General features: G+C 35.8%; 2 protein-coding genes across 2 annotated transcripts; one reads left to right on the top strand and one right to left on the bottom strand.

Moving 5' to 3' along the window:
* Window positions 1-549: 549 nt before the first annotated feature.
* Window positions 550-4,803, bottom strand: LOC124208637 (N-terminal kinase-like protein). Its single transcript, XM_046606481.1, has 16 exons — window positions 4,550-4,803; window positions 4,340-4,483; window positions 4,145-4,279; window positions 3,994-4,078; window positions 3,788-3,926; window positions 3,634-3,724; window positions 3,330-3,565; window positions 3,179-3,257; window positions 2,886-3,107; window positions 2,715-2,807; window positions 2,508-2,643; window positions 2,250-2,441; window positions 1,892-2,163; window positions 1,664-1,828; window positions 1,222-1,300; window positions 550-1,111 (listed from the first exon to the last, which is right to left on the bottom strand). Exons 1-16 carry the CDS (start codon window positions 4,661-4,663, stop codon window positions 978-980), a joined length of 2,316 nt encoding a protein of 771 aa, XP_046462437.1. The 5' UTR covers window positions 4,664-4,803; the 3' UTR covers window positions 550-977.
* A 15-nt stretch (window positions 4,804-4,818) lies between these two features.
* On the top strand, window positions 4,819-10,434 carry LOC124208639 (dynein axonemal assembly factor 1-like). The gene is made up of 7 exons (XM_046606482.1): window positions 4,819-4,938; window positions 5,001-5,092; window positions 8,785-9,006; window positions 9,496-9,740; window positions 9,807-9,871; window positions 9,975-10,060; window positions 10,118-10,434. Exons 1-7 carry the CDS (start codon window positions 4,880-4,882, stop codon window positions 10,213-10,215), a joined length of 867 nt encoding a protein of 288 aa, XP_046462438.1. The 5' UTR covers window positions 4,819-4,879; the 3' UTR covers window positions 10,216-10,434.
* The last annotated feature ends 464 nt before the right edge of the window (window positions 10,435-10,898 follow it).

The raw sequence follows: 10,898 nt of genomic DNA, 5'->3' as shown, positions 1-10,898 counted from the left end.
CACACAGCGCTAAAAGATCACGCTGCTCGGCTGCTGCCCTTTCTTTCAAAGGGCTTCGCTTACCTGACACTCGATATCACGCTCATGCTATGTCAAACAGTGTCAATCTAGAACCTAAAATACATTTTGCCTTGCCCAATTAACGCCTAATAACCAATAATTAAATCTGCAGCTGTTGTTTGTCTCTTTGAACGTTTTGTCAGCTAGGAGCAAAACCAAAGAGTGAATGAATTATTTTAAATCTAGAGAACGCAATTCTACTCAAATTCGTTTGAATTCTACATTTTGCAGACAGGCATCATAGTTACTTAATTCTACTATGATAATTGATGAAAGAAATCCCCCTAGCTGGGTTTGAAAGAAATTTCGTTTTTAGTTGAGACTATTATGACTATACTAGAGTTTATTTTATGTCAACTGACAACGTTTTTCTTTGCTGATCGCAATTAGCGACGATACCGAGCAACTAAAATAGGTAACAGTCGAAAAATCAAAATACACATAACCCAAAGACATTTGCATTTGAAAAGAGCAAACAGCTAGCATTCACATTTGCATAAATTAATTTTGTATTTGAAGACTGGTCCGGCTATAGACAAAATTGATTAGACACGACATCAGCTAAAAATGGTCTTCGAAATGCGTCCTTCTACAGTTAGAATTTTTCGGTTAGCATATATCGATTTAATATTTTTTTTTTTACGAAAAAATTTTCACATAATAGACACTTGTTTATATATATTTCTACAAAATTTAATAGCAAGCCGACTGTTATACCAAGCGTTTAGTGTATACGGCTGCGAAAGTCTGAATTATTAAATCCGGAAAAAAACAACAATCAAAGGTGACTTCCAGAAAGTGTTTGACAGTAGAAGTCATACATTTTATATCTTCATAATTTGACAAATCGTTTTGAAACGCAACACTTAGATGCAGTTATAGATTATCACTTAGTAAATAAGAACCACTTCATCTTTTCAGATTTTTTTGCCACCTAACTTTAATGAACTTCCTCCGCTACTAGCTCCTTGGCGGGCATTGCGTTTGGCTTCGATTTCTTTCTGTCTCTGAATACGTTTTTCTTCGCGCTTCTTCCGAGACTCATCTTTATCTAAAACAAAACAAACACAAAATAATTAATAAGGGTCTTAAGATTGGGAAAAAAAAAGAAACGAGAAAAAAAAAAGGGCAAGCATGCACTCTAAAAATTTAAAGTCGTACCATTGCTATCTGGAGTAGACCACTGGTTGGTGTTCCATGTCGATTCCCATCCACTTTCATTTTTTTCAGATTTGGTACCCTGACAAATGCAAAATTCATAATGAGTCACGTGGGAGACACATTTACGTTACAAATTATTTTACAGTTTGACTTTCTAACTTCTAAGACATTAAATCATAATTTTTCCTTCATAAAAGATCCATTGTTATTTTCCTATCTACATAGGACCTAACCACTAATGTCCATGCAATACAATAATTTACGATCAGCTTCCTGTTACCATTAGTTACTAATTTTTTAAATGGGAATCATTAAAAAAAAAAGCTATAAAAAACTAAGATAATAATTATACTGTCTTAGGAAAATTTAACTTCCGAATGGATTTCTCTATAAAATTGTAAAAGTTTTAGAAGTACAATTACAAATTTTTATATGCATTTACCATTAATACGGAATCTTTAGAACGCGCGGTGGTCATGCTTGGGCCAAAGGAATCTTGCTCAACAGTTTCAATTGGCGCCCAATCATCTTGAACGTCCCACCCATCGCCATCGCCATCGCCATCTCCCTTATCATCCACAAGGTTTTTGCTTGATAGTGAAAGCTCCTAAAACGTAAACGTAGATAAGTTAAATACTCGGACAAAAATATTCAAGTCGTTTCGTAATACATTCATGTCTCCCCATTGCACGGATTCGTCGGTGGATTCGGTATAAGAAGTCCTCCGTAATTCATGCGATGTTTCAGGAATTGTATCACAACTTATTGGGTTGCTTGTAGCAGCTGGTCCTTGAGTGCTGGCTGGCAGAGCAGGAGACTGATCAGATATTTGGCTGCTTTGAGACTTGTAGAACTTTGATGTGACTGCACTAACTGCCCAACCAGCCCATGTTGATGCCATATCTGTTACATTTGGGCTAGCGTTTGCATTTACATCAGCCTCTGTTTACAGGAAAACATTAAACAAGATAATAAAAATTAAAAATCACCGTTATAGCAATTGAAAATAAATAAATAATTAATAGTACCCATGCATTCTCGAAGAGAAGGATCTTCCGATACTTTTTCCAATTTTGATAGGAAACCTTTAACGACTTTAAAGGCCTGATCGCGCACTTCTCTTTCAGGATCACCCGTCAGTACACAAAGGGCAGGTAAAATTTGATTAGAGATTTGGTTCAGCAGATAATATTGTTGGGTGGCTGCAAATGCTAATATGCCTGAAAAAATTTTTATTTAAAATTTTATGTTTACTAAATCTATTTCTAATGAATGGAATATTTTACCTCCAACTCGGGCAGGAGGAAACGGATCCCTCAGTGCCCTGGTAAAAGCTGATACCAGAACTTTCTGCCTTATCTGAGGATGGAAATAAGAGGCGACTTTTCCAAGGCACACTGTAGTATTGGTACGGATCCCGCCCTAAATGCAAAAAAAAAAAAAAAAAATAATTTTCAACACACGTAGCCTCATTTGTTTGCGAAGAAATTTACCTGTTCATCTTTAGATTGTAATCGCGCGAAGTGCTTGAGAACTTCCACATTCAGATTATTATAATTCAGTTTTGGTGCTAAAGATATAATGGACTGCATTGCGATAATTCCAATATTAATAAAAGTAAAATAAATACAACAGTACTGAACAATCATTTTATAATAAAATACCTTAACAGTGTGCTCTCTTATTACTGGATTCGAGTCTGTAAATCCGCTCAAAATGTGGGGAAAGATGTTATCATTCACAGTGACAGGAAGAAGATGAGCTGAAAAATGTTCTAATTGCTGCAACAAACGGACACGAGTTGCTCTGTCAGGAGACGAGAATAATTTGACTACACAAGGAACAATTCGTTTTTGATATTCCTCTTCGGTTAATAAGCTACCTAACTGGGGAAAAAACATGACGAGAAGGTATTTAAGTACTGTATGCATAAACACATTAATTTAATATTGCTCACCTTAAACAGAGGAGTGAGAATAGTTGCTCCAGCATTACCAAATTCAAATGCATTAATAAGTTGAGGTAAAACTTTGTGTCTGTTTGATAGTAAACATAAAACTGTTACTCAAAATACTTTGTCAGTCTTTTATATATTAAGTATAATTAACCTTGCCAAGTTCTCTGGAAAACTTTCCAACAGTAAAGGTAGCTTATTGAAAAACTGTGTCTTCTCATTACTTTCCTTAATTTGAATCTCTTCCAAAAAAAGGAGACATTCAACCAAATCATTATTGAAGTAACCTCCAGGCTTTCTACAAATAACAAGGACTTCACTGGGGTTAGGGCGAGAACTGGGATTTGCTCCTACAAGTTCACAGTAAACTGATGTTAACAGTTTTGGAATCTAATTAAAAATAATCAAAGTAATATGATTTAACTCATTAATTAAATCAACAATATGTAATTTCATACATTGCCCAAAATTTTTAATGAGGAAGAGGATTTGAGTGAACCGTTGAACACTTCCCAAATAAGGCATCCTAGACCCCACATGTCGGCTGACCTTCACAAACATAAAATTTAAGGAAATATTTAAAGGATAGAAAAAAAAAATCTAATCAAGTACCATTTGGTAGCAAATTTAAGCTTCAATGAATCCACTTTCTCAGGTGGGTCATATTTCTCAAAGGAAGGTAGTATTTTTATTGGTAGAGAATTTATTTGAGATGATGGAGTTGCATTTTCAAAACCTCCAAGCTTCCATTCTGTTATAGTTAATACAATTAGAATGCAGGAACTAGATTATGTAACATGCAAAACTTGGATATTTACCTCCAGCGGTGTTTACAAGTATATTTCCAAGGCAGATAGAATTATGTTGAAGATTCACATCATTATTCAAGAAAGTTAGGGCTCGCTGGAAATAGTTAAGAACTTAAAATCTTTGGTTACATTCCTTATTTAATTTCACTTTAAAACATACCACAACTTGAAAAAGTCCCCATGCTATAAATAATTCTTTTTGTTGTTTAGATTTAGGGTAATCAGTAGCACAACTGTTCAAATAAAACTGCAAGGGCTCAACATACTCAGTTACCAAATACAAACATTTTTCTGTCTAAATAGTAAATGAAAATAAGTAAGCAATCTTTTTATTATAAAAGAATGAATGAATAACCTCTAGACTATCGATGTAAGTGAGAATGTTTGGATGCCTGAGTGTTTTCAATCTTTTCAGAGCTGCTTTCGCAAGTTCTATCTGTGTGTCATTTCCACTTGTTTTAGCATCAAGGATGAAAACAGATACTGGCTCACTAGAACCCTGAGGAATTCCATAACATGAAGATAACCAAACTTTAACTTTGATAATTATGCAGTGTCAATTCACCTTCTTCTTCCCTTTATGAAGTTTCCATAGCATATATTCTTCTGTTCCTGTAAGTTGTTCCAGAATTTCATAACCGAACTCTTTGGAAGGATCTCGGCTGAAAAATGACCACATAGTTATCCTATTGCAATTACTTTAAAAATAGTACTGTAGCAAAGAGTAATTCAATTTTTTATTTCAGTGATCAATTCAAAACGTAACGTTGGTGACAGCGACACGTCATAAATGCGAGCGGCGTGCCACCTTCTGGTAAGTATACGAAGAGTAGTTTGGTCGATAAGGGGAGAAAATACATGAGACGGAAAGACCTAAGAATCCGTAAGAATCGTCATGGAAAAAGTTGGAAATGTTTACACGGATTCGCAGGATGAACAAAATATATTTCCAAGGTAAGATAAAATACAATATTATAGAATACCAAACTAAATGGAACATAATTTTCCAATCCTAGAATTACTGCAAAATGGCTTCGAAATCATTGTAGAAAGCACGGCTTATACCAAACTCCTCACTTAAACGAAGTTTTATACCTTCAACATCAAGGTTTACAATTTCTCTTATAATACTATAAAATACTACATGCCCCAAAACAAATGTTGTGAATAACTCACTGCCTTGTTATCTGAGGTTTTTTTTTACCAATAAGCAGTCCGCGATTTCAAGTGATAACACAAAAATAACCTTTTCTGGAGACCTTTTTTGAAAAGGAATCCTGAAAGAAACCTGAGAATTCTGAGACAATTCCGTACAGAATCGCAAGGCAATTCTAATGCTTCACATTCCTTATAGACAGACAGTCAGACAGTTTGGAATATATTAGGGAACTTAAATTTGATTCCTCGTCCGTATCGCTTTATGCCGTTCGTTTAATACTCAATAGATTGAAAAAATAGTAAAAAAAAAACTTTTACTCTTACTTATCTTACGACGATCGAACTTAAGAGTTGATCGTCGCTTAAGCACGAACTCAAACTTTTAATCGGCGCTCAAATCTTTTGTCTGAGTTTGAGCTTAAAATAAGCGACGATAAAAAAAATTGAGTTCGCTTAAGCTCAATTTATTCGATCGATTCCAGGCGCTGTCAAGCGGTAAATTTTAAACTACGAAAATTGTATGAAATTATTATTTATGAATTTTTCTTGTTTAAACAGTAAAACACAGTAAAAGAAAAAAAAACTAGACAAAAAATTTAAATATTATTAATTGAAAAATGGCAAATTATTATTTCAATTGTGTATCGATTTCAAAGTTTGACCGCTAGATGTCACTGGAAGGTAAAAATTCCAGGCAAACGTTGATCGATGATTTAAGCGCGAAAAATTAAGCGAAACTCGACTCATTTTGAGTTTGAGCATGGTTATCAGGTTATGGTTTGAGTGACCTACCAAACTCAGAAAAAGTTGGTCAGCGATCAACTAAAAAACAATTGATCGGACGGCAACTTTGTTTCCATCCCATAAATCTCGAAAATCGGACCACAGATACACACAAAACGGGGATAGGGTGGGGGCTCTAGCCTTCCATGCCGCGACCAGAGGGCACTATATATATATATATTGTACGGCACGTTTTTAGTGCCATAAGCAGCATCTTAACCCAGCACCTTGCACCAAGCACCATATTTTCTAGCTCCATGTGGAAGAGGAGAAATTTGTCTTGAGTCGTCGTTAAGAAATCTACCTTCTGATTCAGAAGACTACCAAGTTTACAACTTGAAGTCAATACAATTTTACTTAAGCGTACAAAAGTGTATTTTGTCCCTCCGTTTTCTCTCATAATTCTACAGGTTACGGAGGGACAAAATACACTTTTTTACGCTTAAGTAAAATTATATTGACTTTAAGTTTGAAGATATTCCCAAAAAGTATGCTGACATCTAGCGGAGGGAGAATTAAACAACCCCAATGAGTGTATAGAGAGGGTTTTCTCCCTCTCTCATGGACACTAGCGCCAACGGGTATCGTCGAATAATTACGCTAACGTATTTTTATTTAGTACGTCAGGTTCACTAAAACAAATTGCCCGGCGTGAGCGTAAATTGAACGTAAAAATGATATTCAATAAAGCAGATCGTTAGCGGGATTAATCGTGATTCCCACTTACAATAAACGGGCGCTAGCGTTTTGCGCCCACATGATGGAGAAACGTCGCTCTGTGTTCTAGATGCCGTCGCTTAATTCTCCCTTCGCTAGATGTCAGCATAGCATTTTGGATAGCTTAACAACAGCTGGGAAATAGAAAGTTGCTCGGTTAAGGTTGAGAGTTGAGGTGCTGGGATGAGGTTGAAGATTTAGGTGCTACTTATGGCACTAAACAGGTGCCATACTGTTTAGGGCTGTTCGACATCTTTTTTAACAAGCCATCCGAAACTCAAACAGACCATTTGGGGGGTTTTTGATTTTGCGGAAATCATCGCTAGGGGATCTAAAATTTAACAAATTTGGGGGGGGGGGGGGTTTGTTTTAAATTTTTCGCTTAGTCGATTGGTGAAAACCGCAATTGATTAGCTATTGTAGTTTGGGGATATTAAAAAAACACTACAGGGGGTAGCCTGAAATTTCGACCTATTTCGGTTTTTGTGCAGCAGTTTTCTCGTCAACTGCTGCACCTAAAAATAATCTAATTGTTTTGAAATGATGGGATAGCGTATCTCTTCAAACCATGATTTTTAGATACTCAGCTCAGAAGCCGAGATATAAACTATTGAAATTTTGGAAAAAAATTCCCCAAAATTTCTTCGTTTTTCGGCCATGCCGGCCTTCATCCTAAAGCTCGTGAAAACAACATTTGTCCCCTTTTTGCCTTTAGGATCTGTTGGGGTGACCACCCCTTCTCATTGGTGTAGGCTGACGTTATGAGGTAGACCACCCCAACACACCCTAAAGGCAAATTGATAATTTCCGCAAAATCAACCCCCCCCCCCCCCAAACGATCTCTTTGAGTGGCGAATCGCTTGTTAATTTTTTTAAGGGAGTCCAGCTATTTGGTTCAGGAACACTATTTTATGTTTGCTAACTTTTTTCCATAATTTCAATATCCCGAAACATGTTTGTAGGGGTCTGTTTTATTTAGCCGATTTATCTGGCTACGCAGCGTGGCGAAGCAGATGCGTCTGTGTTAGGGATAGCAAGGGCATGGAGTATAAATAAAGGAGTACAGTACATTCCTTTATTCCTACTCCTTAATTCAGCAACTTAGCCGTCTTAGCTTTTTTTTGAAAATTGGCAAGCCCCAGCTGTAAGCCTGGAGCAATCGACCAAGTCGGATAAAGTAAGACGCATTGCTTGAGGCTCTTGATGCAGGCGAAAAATGACTTGAACTGCATGCGTTGCGCGATATAGGGCTGTTCGACATCTTTGTTGACATTTGTTGCCATCGCCAGAGCTATAGACTCCTGGTCTCTTCACGGCTGTGTTGGCTTCCCTATCCCTGTTTTAGGGTAAAAGTAAGCCGATTTTCAGAGATTTTAGGGCGGAGCCTGTCAGAATTTGTGAAGTGGAAACGTTAAAAAGAGCCATCTAGGCTCTCAAAAGTAGCTGAGCGTAGTAGCTGACACACCAACTAGAGGCGCTTTTTAAAGTTTCCAAATTGGCTTACTTTTACCCTAAAACTGGGATAGGGAAGCCAACACAGCCGTGAAAAGACCAGGAGTCTATAGCTCTGGCCATCGCGGCAACGCAGTATTTGGGTCAAGATTGTCTGACCAATTGACGTAGGTCACATGATGTCAGATTTTGTCTGACGTAATGTGACCTTCGTCAGTTGGTCAGACAAAGCCAGACAAGGCGAGGCGGACAATTATAGCAGACATCATCTTGAATCAAATGCTGCGTTGCCAAGATGGCAAAAAATATCAAAAAGATGTCGAACAGCCCTATAAACAAACGGTAAATAAAGTATGGCACGTTTTTAGTGCTGTAGGGCTGTTCGACATCTTTTTTGACATTTGTTGCCATCGCGGCAACGAAGCATTTAAGTCAAGCTGATGTCTGCTATAATTATCCATCCCGTCTTGTCTGACCAATTGGCGTTGGTCGCATGAAGTCAGATTTTTTCGAACCGCCTTATAAAAAGTACCTTGACCCAGAACCCCAGGTATACAATGTAATACGCGTGCGTACTCTCCACTTCACCCTTGAAATTTGTAATATTTTAATAAATTTTCCATTTCTATTCCTAACAAAATTCTCCTCAAAGAATAACTTAACTGTATTTATCATATCATTTTACCTTAGGATTCCAAAATATAGAATTGTTGGAGGAATATACTGGCATAAAGTCTCTTTGGCTAGACCATAATCGCCTTGCGAATGTTTCTGGACTGAATACCATGACAAATTTAAAATGTCTCTTTATCCGAAATAATTATTTAACCACTTTAAGCGGTATTGAATGTTTAAGTCAATTGGTTATTTTGGATGTTTCAAATAACGAGTTGAAGGAAATCAATGAGATAGGTAAGTTCATAATATAAAAATAAAAATAAGTAAGCTAATAATTATGGCATTGTATCAGAAAATATGTTTGATTTTTATTCAATGGAATATGTTTATGAATTTTAATTAATTTTTTCATTTAATAATTGCACAGAATATTAAGAGATTTATCATTTTAATTTTAATTTTATCAAATATCATTCAATTAAATTGGTGGATCAACAAATTCCATGTGTCACTCATAAACCTATGATAAACCGGTCTGATACTGATAGATATATGTTTTGCATTACAGTGCTGAAAATATTCCTTTTGCATGGTTTATGTTCTAATCATGTAAATGCCAAAGTAATTTTAGTGACGTGCGGAAGTCCATTAAAGAAGCCATGTGCTAACATGAGAATCATAATCAATTAAAAGAAAATTTTCAGCACCACTGTAAAGATTTAGAATTTTAGATTGATTAGATTATTATTTTTTAAAGTAAGAATTATTAATTTGGATGTTTAGAATTACTCAAAAATTTGACAACTCTATACATCGGAAACAACAAATTATCAGAAACATCATCCATTGAACCACTGCCACGGTGTAAAAGCCTGAGCACCCTTGATTTATCAAAAAATAGGTTGAGTGACTACAAAACTATATTGAATCTTCTTAGTAGCATCAGTCAGTTATCCGTTTTATACTTGCTTGGAAACCCTGTTGTCAGGAGCATCGATTCCTATAGACTTCAAATAACCGTTTGTTGCGTAATAACTTTAACAAAATGATAGCTTTACAGTAATGTTGCTAAATTTCGTAATTCTCCTTGATAGAAGAATCTCACATTTTTAGATGAAAAACCAATTCAAGCCAACGATCGCTTTTGCGCTAAAGCGTGGTAAATATTTACCAGCACATCAAATATTAAAAAATAGATAGATTATTTAATCTTTACAAAGTTTCATCAAATAAATAATTTAATAAATTTTCTGTTTTCACAGGTTGAAAAGCGGAATAAAAGGCATTAGGCAAGAAAAGGCACGACAAAAAGATGTTGAAGATTTAGAAATGATAATATATGTTTTACGTAAAACACATTTTCTAGTATTTTAAATAGCATTAAAATTTCACATATTTGACATAGGTAAATTCACCCCACAAGACAACACTGGAATGGAAAACACTGAAAATTCAGCCAATTTAGTAGATATTCCGCAAGTCAAAATATTATTTAATGAATAATTTGATGAATTAAGACAAAAACTTCAAATGAATAAATTCCCAAGAACAGCCACACCTTGAAGCTTCTTTAACCGAATTAAAAATAAAATCTGTTTTAATGCATATTGACGGAAAGTATACCACCGTGTTTACCCAACCACTCTTTCGTTCTCTCATTTTCACTTGTTTTCTCATTTCATTTGCCGCGAACCTAAGAGATAAAATATATTAAGAGGCAGGACGAGCGCAGCAGAATACTTTCTATCAAGATTTTTAAAATAAAAAATTTAGTTTAGGCAGGTACAGTACCCACAGGTATTGGATAACCCCTATCAAATTTTGGTTCCCTTCAATTTTTTTTGTTATAGGCTACGCCATTATTTATGGCGTGAGATAGTAATTAGGTAATACCTAGTATTACCTAGTTACCTAGTACAGTATGGTCCAAAAAATTCGAACAGCGATTTTATTTTGAAAGCCACTTACCCACATTGCGGGAAACTATGTTAGGCTTTTTGGTCCTAATTTTGGGGGGCTGGGAAGAAAGCGAAAGGTGGGAAGAAAGAAAAAGGAGTAATAGGCTCATTTAGCCACTGGTTAGGTCTTTCCCCCCCCCCCCCCAAAAAAAAAAAAAATTTTGAATGAAACCAGACAGACTGTCTGGAATTTCCTTTGCGGGTAAAAATGAATAACCGCATTTTGCA

Source organism: Daphnia pulex, chromosome 12 (genome assembly GCF_021134715.1).
Source record: "Daphnia pulex isolate KAP4 chromosome 12, ASM2113471v1".
In the NCBI taxonomy this organism is placed as follows: Eukaryota; Metazoa; Arthropoda; class Branchiopoda; order Diplostraca; family Daphniidae; genus Daphnia; species Daphnia pulex.
Note: the sequence above shows the minus strand (reverse complement) of the source record. Positions and strands in the feature narration are given on the sequence as shown.